At 41.9% G+C, this 13,363-nt stretch overlaps 1 protein-coding gene across 1 annotated transcript in view; it reads right to left on the bottom strand.

Moving 5' to 3' along the window:
* The window catches only part of MYO7A (myosin VIIA), a 150,777-nt gene extending 144,694 nt beyond the window's left edge, over positions 1-6,083 (bottom strand). Inside the window, exon 1 of the mRNA XM_027848154.1 lies at positions 5,958-6,083. Coding sequence (XP_027703955.1) covers positions 5,958-6,056 — 99 coding nt within the window. The 5' untranslated portion in view covers positions 6,057-6,083. The remainder of the gene's footprint in view (positions 1-5,957) is intronic.
* Positions 6,084-13,363: the final 7,280 nt, after the last annotated feature.

A 13,363-nucleotide genomic window follows, 5' to 3' on the forward strand; every position in this document is an offset into this window, starting at 1 on the left:
AGAGGTTATTGTTATTATTATTATTATCATTATTATTATTCTCAAAGAGGGTCTGCAGGTTAAGCAGAGTCAAGCCTGAGAGTCAGGATACCTGGATTTCAGTAGTGATGGCCACCAATTACTGTCAATATTGTCATAATCTCATTCTTCTCATCTTGTTTGATGGAATTCAGATAGAAAAGATCCTGGGACAAGGTGTTACCCTGTTGACTCTTGTATAGGCTGATTTTGAAAAAAATACTTTTTATTGTTGAGTGAAAATATAGTATTAGGATATCAGTTCATCCCTTATAGGCTCCCAGAAAACATCCTCAGTACAACCTCAGTAGCATACAGGACTACAGAGATGACAGCATCTCATCCTGTTCCCATGTGATTCTGACCACCTTTGCTAGGTCTCTGTATGTTGATAGTTTTTTGTTCCATGTAGCTTGGGGATTATGAGTTTCCAGCATGTCAACAGCTACTAAAAATATTGTTCTTATATCCACAAGACAACTGAAAACAAATGTCACAAAATTACAAAGAACAAATTTGATTCCAAAGAAGAGATAAAAGAAGATACCTTCCTTCACTCCTTTGCAGTGGTGTTGGTAGGGGAGGTCCTCATGGGTTTAGAATATTACATATAATGTCAATTTTTAATGTGCTGATAAACTTTTCTGAATGTTTTATCTCCTTTCTTAAAAAACTTTTTGTTTGTAAGAAATAACTTTCTGGGAAGGGAACAGGGAGGGATACAAGAGAAAATTCACATGATGTAAAAACAAAGGCGATATCAATAAAAACTATTTTTAAAAAACCCATACTTCTTTAAGTTTTATGAATCAATATAATGCCTGGGTGATTATGGGCAGCAGTTTGGTCTGTGATGATGGCTTAGGTCCTGCATATTTTATTGGTTTGGGGGCAGTATTTGCAGTTAGGGGATTTGCCATCTGTCCATCCATGAAAGATCATAAGCTTCTGATGTATAATCCCAGCTACCAGGTTATGTCTCTCTAGGTAATTAGTACATACTAAATGCTCCCAGTCTGAAAGGAAGTGTCCCATAGTTAACAACAATAATTGCAATAAATCTGTATTTAGTGCTATAAGATTTTCAAAGCATTTTATATACATTATTTTGCTTGATTCTCACAATGTGCCTTCAAGATGGTTGCTGCAGGTATTATTCCCATTTTCCAGATGAGGAGAGTGGGTGGGGGCTCAGAGGGGTTAAGTGACCTGTCCAGGGTCACATTATTAATATACCAGAGGACATACTTATAACTAGGCGTCTCCTGACTCCCCTGACTCTATTTCCACAAGGTTGCTTGGACAATAGTGGGCTTCCCCCAGCTAGAGATCTTCTAGGCTTGGGTATCTTGTAAGAGGGAATTCTTGTTAGGGTAGGGATAGGTGGCCTCTGAAATCTCATATGACTCTGAAGTTATGTGATTTAAGTCACTTTTCCTTTCTGGGTCTCAGTTTCATCATCTGTAAAATGGATGGGTTAACCAGATGATCTCAGGTCTCTGACATTCTGTGATTATCTACTGCAACCTCATGTAACAGGAGAGGAAACTGAGGCCCAAGGAGGAGTAGTTTCCCCAAGATTCACATAACACTGTCTTCTCCCTGTCCCATCCTCATGGAATGGGGGAAGATGGCTGACAAAGGAGTGAGTGCTAGGGTGTACTTAAAGGTAGATGGGGTGACATGGAGTTACCAGACACCACTTGACATGCAAAACAAAGCAGGAGAAATCCAATGCTAGATCATCACCAGGAGGCACCCACATCCTGAGTCCCTGCCACCCACACTCAATCTTGTCTTGGGAAAGCTCAGAGGGTGGGGCCAGCCAGAGGGCCAAATCCCCAGGGCTCTGGCATCCTTTGTGTGGGGTGGGGGAGTCCTAGGAAATCTGACTTAGAATACCCAGGGATAGTAGGTGAGAGGTGCTTCCCAGACCTAAGACCAGAGGAAGCAGGGCAAAGGAATTCAATTCAATCTGATCCAATAAGTATTTATTAAGGACAAACATAAGCATGTGTACCAACCATTGTCCTAAGCACTGGGCCTGCAAAGACAAAAACAAAACCATATTCACCCCCAAGAAGCTTCCATTATAATTTTGACTTCAGTGTGTCTCCACCACTCTCCTTTCAGAATACCTCCTACCCCAAAAGCCCATTGCCTGGCTTCCCAAGCATCTAAGGTCCTCCACAAGATGGTGCCACTCACTGTCCCAGTCATATCTCCAGTGATTTTTTTCTATGTACTCAAGATTCCAGCCAAACAGGACAACTGTGCCCACTGAATACACCAGCACTTTCTAGCATCCAGGCTCTTGCTCACACTGGTCCCTATCCCCAGAATTACCTCTTTCCTCCCTCTTCAGCTATGAAATTCTTACCTGTCCTTTAAAGCCCACCCCCTCCAAGAAGGTTTCCCTGACTCTTACTCTCATAATAATGACTTTTCTTTGTGTCTTTCTTCCTCTCTTCCCAGCTCAGCCCAATGCTTTGCATATAGTAATAAATGTTTGTTGAATTAGTGAATAGATATACTGACATAAGGGACCTTAGAATATAAGAGCTGGTAGGGGTCACTGAGAACAAAGATTTCGATCTGGAAGAGACCTTAAAGAACGTTGTGTCCAATCTTCCTCATTTAACAGATGAGGAAATTGAGACACAAAGAGGTTAAGTGGCTTGCCCAGAGTCACACAGCTAAGTGTCTAAGGTAGCACTCAAACCCAGGTTTCTCTAACTCCAAATCCAGAATTCTATCTATTATTCCATGCTGCCTCCTCTCATCTCTTTCATTTTATATGAATGAACAAAGGAAGGAAATAAACTTTTTTTGTTATTATTCAGATGTCTCAGTCACGTCTGACTCTCCATGACCTCATTTGGAGTTTTCTTGATAAAGATATTGGAGTGGTTTGCTCTTTCCTTTTCCAGTTCATTTTACAGATGAGGAAACTGAGGCAAACAGGGTTAAGTGACTTACCCAGTGTCACATAGCTAGTGAATATCTGAGGTCAGAGTTGAACTCAGCTCTTCCTGATGGCAGACCCAGTGCTCAATCCATTGCACCCCCTAGCTTCCTTATAGAAGAAGATACTGAAGGCTGTAGAGGGAGTTGCAACTTTTTTAAAAATTTTGAAATTAACATGAAATAACATGGGCATTTCTACATACATAGTAGAACAGAAAAAGAGGATTGGATATGAAACTATGGGTATCTATTATGTATAGCTTGCTTTTCACTTTAAGGACATAACGAATCCCATATATAACTTTCAAAGCTGTCCTGCTTGTCTGTGGTCCCTTCTGACTTTCCTTCTGCAAGAGGTCTTTCCCAGTCCTTTCAGGTGCCATTTTCTGAGATTACCTTCTATCTACTCTATTTGTGTCTTCTATGTACCTAGCAATTTATTTACATGCTGTCTTCCTATTAGAATATAGAATGCAAGTTCCTTGAGGGCAAGACCTTTTCAAAAACCTTTCTTTGCATCCCTCAGCACATAGCGCAGTACTTGGGACAGTACTTCTTGGTTATCTGACTTCTGTTCTCTTCTCTGCATTAAAAAAAATGCTTTGATGATAGTTGTAACTTGTCAAGGTCATATAGAAAGCCAGTGGCAGATCCAAGATAAGACTCCAAAGCTGATGTGCTTTCCACTGTAAGCTATCTCCAAATTTGACTTCTGAGTGGGGCCCCTCTGACTAGTGATGACTTAGAAACTTCAGGAAGACAGATCAGTGGGGTTCCCTTTGCTCTATCACCATGTACAGTGAGTGTGCTGAGCAGAAAGGGAGACTTCAAGGTATGAGGTAGATTTTGCTGTCCTGGGATTGGTCCAACCCAAAGAGCCCTAGCATCACCATGTCCTGTTGCCCACTTGATTGCTGCTCAGTTCAGGAGGTCACCTCCTCCAGAAAGACCTCCCTTATTTCATCCATCCCAGAGTGATACATGTTTACTTTCTAAGGGGGAGGGGAGGTTCCACACACCTCCCTCACCTCAAGTAATGCAATGACATCAGTGCAAAGGCACTTGAGGTCTTAAATGTATGAACAGGATAGTTTATACCCTGTGATCTCTTTATGAGGTTTGAATCTATTTGATTGGGTCAGGGAAGGGGCAGGTGATTGGCTAACCAAACAAGTTAACCAACCTCTGGGTACTTTAAATAGCAGGAAGAAGTTCAGCAGCTAGTCAAGTGGTGGATGAGTCTAGTGGTAGAAGAGCTCCATTTTCTAAGATTCTAGGTAAGACCTTAAGAGGGAATCTCTCTTTGGGAGAAGGAGAGAATTTCCTCCCCCTGTCTCCTTCACTCTTCCTCCTGCTTCCTGCAACCATGTGCTATTGGAAAGATAGGACCCATTAGCAAATAAAGCATTCAGAGGGTAACCAAACACAAACATGGGTATAAACGGATAAACGGATACAGAAAGCTACCTGACAGAGGGCTACATTGGTGGGGGCTCATAGTCATTATCATATATATATATATATATATATATATAACCTTATATCTCATATATATATATATATATGTATGTATACACACACACACACACACATACACACACACACACACACACACACACACATATGTAAAACCCGGGAGTACAAGTAAGTACAAGTATTTATTTGGGCGAATGTCCCTAGAAAGGGTGTGACACCTTCTTTGAAGGTAGCATGGTGTGGTCTAGTGGAAGGTACACTGAGCTTGGAGCCAGAAGCCTAGGTTCCAGTCCTCTCTCTGACATGTAGTAGCTATGTGACGTTGGTCAAATCAATTCATCTCTCTCTGGGGCTCATTTCCTTCATTTGTGAAATGAGAGGATTGGATTCTAAGGACCTTTATAACATTCTGTGACCATCTCTATCTTTTCTTTGTTTTGTACTCTCCCTCCTAAAATAACCTTTATTAAGCACCTATTACATTCCGCCCTGGGGAGGTACAAAGTTTAGATGAGACAGTTCCTACCTCTTAGAATTTACACATGTAAACTGGTATTTGGGAATATTCATACTGATCTCTCCATGGATGAAGTAAAGGTGGGAAAATGAACTGTGAATTCTGGGATTTCTTGTCCAGAGAAGTAGCATTCTTTCCCCACCTGGACAGAAACATGAGACCATCATGAACCAGGGGGAGGACTTTGGTTGCTCTGAGAGTTTTTGGCTAGCTCTGAACTTGAGACAGTCTCAGTCTTTTTCCAGACTTCAAATCTCAAAATTCATAGTGAAGTTTTGAACCTTTTTCTCCACCTATAAGAAATCAGTTTGAGCATCTCAGAATACCTGGTTATACATACTTATCAGTATGACTTATATTTTCCCCATTAGTTCATTAACTCATAGAAGTCAGGGACTGTATCCTCAGGTGTGGGTCAGGGCCTGGCACATGGGGAACACCTGCTCAATAGCCAGATGGCTTGGTGATCTCATGAATTCAGAAGTTCCTTCCATTGACGAAGATTACAATCACCCATGCCTCAACATGATTCTTGTCCTTGGTTTCCCATAAATACACCATAGGGAATCAACCCAGTCAACCCAATGGGCTAGAAGCCTTCTTCTATTTCTCCTGACATCTCAAGGGCACCAATGGAGCACTTTGACCATACACTTGTCATCCCTGCCCTTGACATATGACCAGCCTGTCTTGGAGACACTTAAATGCTTGTTGAATTGTTTTGTGATTTTAAAATTCACACTAAGATTTTAATGGCTGATGATAGATTAATGTGGCTTTAAATGTTTTGACTCAAAACAGGAAATAGTGGTAGAATTCTACCATGGTAGGTCATTTGGGTTTGAGGTTTTGGGTGAAAGACTTTCCATATTACATCTGTGCTCTGGGTCATTCTGATTAGCTCCTGTACTCACTGGGCATCCCAGACAGACTGAGGCACTCCCCAACTCCCTCAAGTGAGAGCAAGAAAAAGACTTACATTGCCTTCATCGTCCACCACCTGTATTTGCCCAGAGTCACTGAGCTTCACCACTGCCCCGATGGGGACATCAAACTCCTGCCCTGTTTTGAGGTCCATCCAGACATAGTCACCCTGTAAGAGAAAAAGCACCTTGTCAGTACTCAATCTAACAAACTTTTTAAAAATAAAAAGTATTTTATTTTTTCCAATTACATATAAAGACAATTTTTAACATTTATATTTAAAAATTTTGAGTTCCAAATATTCCTCCACCTTCCCTAAAATGATAAGCAATTTGATACAGGTTACATATGTGCCATCATGTAAAACATTTCTATATCAGTCACCAACAAACATTTTAAACACCTATTATGCACCTAGTCCAGTGTTCTGGCCCCTGGGACCCAAAGGTGAAAGGTGACAATACCACTGCCTTCTAAACTTACAGTCTGATGTGCCTGTGTGGAAATACAACACATACACAGATAAGTATAATACAAAGGAGAGTATGATATGGGATAAAGGAGAGATCCAGAACAAAAGCGACCTAGGGAAATCTGAGGATCGACAAAACCCTGTCACCTGGTTGGGGATGGGGGAGGGGAGGGAAGGAGAGCAGGAATCAGGGAAGCTGTCATAAAGGAAGTGGTACCTGAGTTGGGTCTGATGGGGGAGAACATAACCTATAATTAAACTGTGTCACTGCCTCCAGAAAGCCTTCCTTGACTGAGCTCACATAACTCTTTGGTCCACTCATCCACAACTCATCTTTACAATTCAATTAATCATGGTGACGAGGTAAAGACTGAATCACCACATCCAATCTATACTAACAGCAACTCATACTCATATTTCCACAGCACTTTAGGTCTCATGAACCACTTCTCTCAAAACCAGTGCAATAATCTCCATTTTTCCCCTAGTCCAGTCTGTGATTTCATTGGTCCTAGAAACTTCCAATGTGGAAATTCCCTCCACCAATGCAAATCAGCTACTGGGCTATGACTCCCAGTTTCAAGAGTTGCTTGGGGAGAACTGAGAGGTCAAGTTCTTGCTCAGTTCACAAGTTCATTCACTCTATGTCGGAAGAAGGACTTAAACCCGGGACATCTTGACTCTAAAGTCAGACCTTTCTTCACTACACCATATGATCCTCATTCCCTTTACATATGTGAATAGGGGAGGGATTGAGAAAGGGTGGGTTTTGCCAAGGGTAACACAGCTAGTAAATACTTTCCTGTTCATCCCCTTCCTCCAGCAGCTAGTGCCTTGACCCCCAAATCCCCACTACCCTGTATTTATTATGTATACTCATATGTGCATATGTTGTCTCCTCTAATAGAATGTAAGCTCCTTGAGGGCAGGAACAGTTTAGTGTCTGAGCTGAGATTTGAATCCTGACCTTCCTTCTCTAAGTCTAACATTCTTCCCTCCAGCCCAGACTGCCTCCTCAACTACCTTCTCAGGGTCCAAAAGAGCTAGAGGGTTTCACATGGGGCTACTTGATTATGGGGGGAGACAATCTTTCATTGTCACCACACAAATTCCAGAGATGCTCAGGATTCCAGATTCTAAACTCTGGGGCATCCAGGAATCCCTCATGAATGAGATGCACCACCATGGGGCCTGGTGCTCCCATGGCCCAGTTCTCTTGGCCCCTCCCTGACTCAAGAAGCTTACATTTGGGGGGGGCACATATCCCATACTCAAAAAAGCACATTTGAAGAGGGAGGAAACATTAACAAGCAGGGGAATCAAAGAAAGTATGGCTGGGCATGTCATCTTCTTCTATGTCTGTGCTTGACGGACCCTCTTTGCCAAATCCTGTCCATCTAGTCCAAGGCTTCTTAACATCTTTTTTTGTCCTGAATTCCTTTGGCAATCTACTGAGGCCTATGGACGCCTTCTCAGAATAACAGTTTTAAATACATAAAATAAAATGCATAGGGTTACGAAGGAAACCAAAGGTTGGTGGAAACAAAGATGTGATTTTTGTTGCCTGTATAAGCTCATGGACCTCCTAAAATTCAATGACCATGAGCAAGTGACTCTTGACCTCTCAGAGACCCAGGTTAGGAACACCCGATCTAGTTCAACTTGTATCTGGATAGGAATCCACTCTAAGATATCCTCAGCAATTGAGTACAGCCCTTTACTTGAATATCTCTAGTGATGGAGAACTCACTATCTTCCTGAGCAGAACTATAATTAAGACTAAAGTATATTTTTGTCATTTGTGGTTGTTATGTTCTAAAGTTGCTACAAACACTGAATTAGTGAATGCTGAACCATTGCTCCTAAAGGAAATATAGGATTAAGTTCCTGACAACCTCTAGTCACAACATTTCCTTTAGCACTTTCCAGGGCAGCCTCACATACAGAGCAACAAATTTCCTCTCCCTTTTTTTTCCTGAATGTACTGTATTGTTGATTTAACATTGAACTCATGACCAACAGTACTAAAAGCTTATGCCTGAATGAAGTTTATCTAACATACTTTTGGCACATCACAGCCTGATTGTACTTAGAAATACTGAATTTAGCACTATGCTTGGGGACCATTTTAAACATCAAAATCAGCAACAAAAAACCCCCAAACAAAACAAAGTGGCATTAAATAGATAGCGGGAAAGAAACTTGTTTATAGCATGAAAGCTGAAACAAGAAGGCAGAGCTTCTCCATGTTGGACCTCAGGTGGGAATGTGTACTTTGGAGGACTCAAATTTTTTGCTGCTCTGCATACATGCTCACATGACCACAAAAGCACCACAAGTATTGATTTGGGGTTCCAAATACATTTTAGCAAGTAGTCAAATTCACAAGAATAATGAGGATCAATTTTATTATTGATATTATAATATCAATATATTATTGATATTATCACCAGACAAATTCCAGAGATGCTCAGGAATTTGTTGGAAATTCCTGATGGAAATGATGGTGAACACAAACCCTTCCACCTTCAGAGATGAAAGGGGAAGTTAGAGCCCAGCCAAAGGCATCCAGGGCAACAGAATCTCGAGAGCAGGGTCTAAGGCACATGGGCAGAGACTCTAGTACCTAGGGCTGGGAGCACAAAGTACTTAGAGCAAAGCCCCTGAGGTGACCCATTCTACTTTGGGACAGTGGAATGTTGAGGTTTTTCCTTAAATCAAACCTAAATTCATGTCACCCATTGTTCCCAATTACCAAATAGATCGAATCAATTCTTCTTCCACATACTTAAGTATCTGAAGTCAGCGATCCTGCTCTTCCTTATTCTTTTCTTCTTCAGGCTAACATCCCCAGGAAAAGAAACTGAGTCTCCTATGGTTGGATTATCCTACTTTCTCTCCTGTTGCTGTTGTACAGTTTGTCTGAGGCATCCGAAAAGAATGTCAGAGCTGAAAGGGACCTTAGAGTCCATCTGGTACACAGCCCTATAATTTTATAGATGAGGAAACTGAGGCACAAAGAAGGGAAGACAGCCCGTCCAAAGTCACACCATGACTAAGTGACAAAGGTAGAATTAGAATGTGAATCTTGTGGTTCCCAAGTCTGTGTCTGTTCACTCACCGCATCGGTTCTACTTAGAGAGCTAGACCGAGATTCCTGACACTCAGGTTCAAATCCTGCCTGTGTGACCTTGGACAAGTCACCTAGCTTCTCAAATCCCAGTTTCTTCATCTGCAAGTGGAAATAACACTTGTATTACCTTCCGTCAATGCTGCCCCCCAGCTTCCTTTGATTTTCAGATGTATTTGTCTAACCCTAACATCTCTCCTGACCTCCAGTCTCTCAGTTCCAACTGCTTATTAGACATCTCAAATTGGATGCCCCCAGGACTCTTAAATTCAACATTTCCAAAAATGAACTCCCTACCTCCCCCTCCCCTCACAACCCTCCAGACTTCTGTATTCCTGTCATCAATCCAGCCATTCAGGCTCACAACCTAGGTGTCATCGTCATTGCCTCACTCTCTCTAGTCCCCCCCCCAACTAATTTTTCGCCAAGTCTTGTCATTCTCAACTTTGTAATATCTCTCCCTTATGCTCCCTTCTCTCCTCTGACACTGCCACCATCCTGATGCAGACCCTCATCATTTCACTCCTGGACTCTTGCAATAGCCTGCTGGTGGGTCTGCCTGCTTCAAGTCTCTCCCCACTCCTGTCCCTCCTCCACTCAGCTATCAAAATGATCTTCCTAAAGTGCAAGTCTGACCATGTCCCCCTACCCCCATTTTATTAATTCCAGTGACCCCTAATTGTCTCCAAGATTAAATATAAAATCATCTGGTTGGCTTTTTCAAGTCCTTCATAACCTGGCCACTTCCTACCTTTCCAGTCTTCCTACACTATATACTTCCCTCCTCACCGCACATATTTTATGATGCAGTGTCACTGGCCTCTTTCTATTCCTTGCATATGACTCTCCAACACCCTATATCCTTCCTGTCTCTGAGCATTTTCTCAGGCTGTTCCTCATCCTTGGAATGCTCTTCTCCCTCATCTCTGCCTCCTGACTTCCTTCAAGCCTCAGCTAAAGTCCCACCTTCTGCAAGAGGCCCTTTCTGATCCCCCTCAATGCTAGTGTCTCCCCTCTGAAATCACCCCAAATTTATCTTGTATATAACTTGTTTGTACATAGATATTTGTATCTTCTCTCCCCTATTAGACTGCAAATTCCTTAAAGTGAGGGACTTTTGCCTCATTTTTTGTCTTTTGCCTTTCTTTGTATCTTCAGTGCTTAGCACAGTGCCTGGAACATGGTAGGAGCTTAATATATGCTGGTTGACTGACTGGCTGGCCTCTTATGTGTTGTCTTCTTCCACCAGAATGTAAGCTCCTTGAGGGCAGGCACTGTCTTTCTTTTTGCTTGTAGTGATAGCACTTAGCACAGTGCCTAGTACATAATACATGCTTGTTGACTTGATTATCTACCTCAGTTGTAAAGAAAGCTCATGCTAGAGAAATGATTCATTAATAAAGAAACACAGGTACTGAAGTTAGTCATAAACCAAAGGATCCATTTGGGAAGAGCCTAACCACCTCTCTATGTGTGGAGTATGGTGAAAAGAGATCTGGTTTTGGAGTTGGAGGGCTGGAGTTCAAATACTGGCCCTGCCAGTTACCACCTACATACTCCAGACAAATCACTTAACCTCTTAGTTCCTCTGGCAAAGCTCTAAGACGATTAGTTACAATGAAACTGCTGGTCTGCATTGGTGGAGGGAGTTTCCACACTGGGAATTTCCCACACTAAGGCAATCATAGGTCCAGACCAAAATAAAGCAAAAACCGAACAAATGAACGGATTCTAGTAATGAATCTAGTTATAACTCAAAGATTCACTTGCGAAAAGAATACTTAGTCTTTGAGTGTGTGGTACAATGGAACACACTGGAATTAGAGTGAAAAAGACTAGGTTCAAACCCGGCTAGGTCACTGACTACCTGTGTGAACTTGAACATGTTAATTAACTTCCATTTTCTCATCTGTGTGATGAGGGAGTTAGCCTCCATCTCCAAGGCACCTTCCAGTTCTAAATCTATGATCTTATAACCAGGAGCTCTTAGCCTCGGCTTTATGGATAGATTTCAGGGGAATCTGTAAACTCAGATGGAAAAAAAACAACTTTGTTTTCACCAGGGTCTCGCTGAAATTTAGCATTGACTTCAGTTATGAACATAGGCAACAACATTATTCTAAGAAAGTCCTCGAGACTTTGGCAGACCATCAAAATAGGTTGGGAAACCCTGCTCTAACTAAGGTGTGAATGGTGGACTTTCTGCTAGCAGGGTAGAGGAGGTTCACCTGTAACTTGATAAGCATTTACACATTCCATCACTTCTCCCACTTATATCCTCGAAACAAAGAGAAGTCTTCCCCATGAGGGGCAGAGCAGCCCCAGCAGGTGACTCTGGACCTCTTGGAAATGGTGGAAGAATTAGAAACTCTCTAAATATTCATAATTGCCAAGAGACTCAATCATCTGAGGCAGCTTCCAGCCCACTCCAGACCTGCCCCATAACAGAGCAAGCAGTCCTCCAAAGCAAACGTATGAGCCCATGGTTTCACACTGTATCCAGGGCCATCTCCAGTCATCTTGATCTATATCTGGCCACTGGACCCAGATGGCTCTGGAGGATAAAGTGAGGCTGGTGACTTTATGCAGCCCTCCCTCACTCAAATCCAATTTACTTCTAAGTTGCCATGGTCCTTTTCGAGAACAAAGGACAAATAACAATGACAATGGGCCCAGAAAGCAAGAACAGATAGAAAGAGCAGGGCAATATAGAATTTCCTGTGACAGCAAATATGTCCAATTATGAGCAACAATCTCTCCCACTGACACAGTCCTTGACAATGGACAAAGTGCTTTGTTGTTGACACACAGTCAATGAAGCCTTCTTACATTCAGGAGCTCATTTCTTTCTGACAGCAGGTGAGACTAGAATTATTTCCTATATTTTTCAGATAAGAAAACCCAGGCCCAATGAGATAGGAATCTTTGGATCCTAAAATCTCAGACAGGAAGTAACCTCAGAGAGAATACAACTAGATCAGCCTCTTACCCACTGCAAGAATGCCTTTGCAGCTTTTCAGACAAGTAAGGGTCATTTAGGGAGTTAGGAACTAGGTAGTTAATATCCTGACTCCCAACCTAAAGTAGGTGCTTACTAAATGCTTATTGACTGACTGACTGAAGCTTAATGGGTATGTTACATGGAGGATTCTTGTTTAAATCCTTGAAACAGGTTAGAGTGATTTAGTGGAAAGATCACCAGAGTCAGAAAGCCAGGGTTCAAATCCCAGTCCTGATATTTCTTACTTTGTGTGGCCTTGGGCCAGTGACTTCTCCTCTCTAGACCTCAGTTTCATCTATAAAATGAGGGGGTTGGAAACTTTTCTAATTTTTAAGTCCTATCTTTGACATAGACTCACTGTGTGATTCTTGAGAAGTCCCTTCTCCTCCCTAGGCCTCATTTTCCGCTAGCACAAAATAGGATAATTGTGGTTGTATGGTTTGTCCTCAGTTCTTGAAGAGGACCAGGGCATCAGGAAGGTGATGCTATGACTTACAAATGAATTGGATTTGAGTGAGGTAGACTGTGCAAAGTCACCAGCCTCACTTTCTCCTCCAGAGCCATCTGGGTCCAGTGGCCAGATATAGATCAGGATAGCGGGAGATGGCCCAGGATGAAGTGGGAGACCTTGGCCTTTTTAAGCTCACTCAGAGTAAGACCTCAAAATGACTTTAGCTGTTAGCTGTGTAAGAATGCAATGAAATAGATATGAAAGTACAAAAAAGACTTGAAAATTGTAAATGCTGTACAAGTTTCAGATATTATAGCTCAAAGATTGTAAATAAGGAGATGTTTGTAGTGGGTATATTAGTGAGAATAATAATAATTATTATTATAGTGAATATTTATTAAACATCC

Source organism: Vombatus ursinus, unplaced genomic scaffold (genome assembly GCF_900497805.2).
Source record: "Vombatus ursinus unplaced genomic scaffold, bare-nosed wombat genome assembly UNPS02005659.1, whole genome shotgun sequence".
Taxonomy (NCBI): domain Eukaryota; kingdom Metazoa; phylum Chordata; class Mammalia; order Diprotodontia; family Vombatidae; genus Vombatus; species Vombatus ursinus.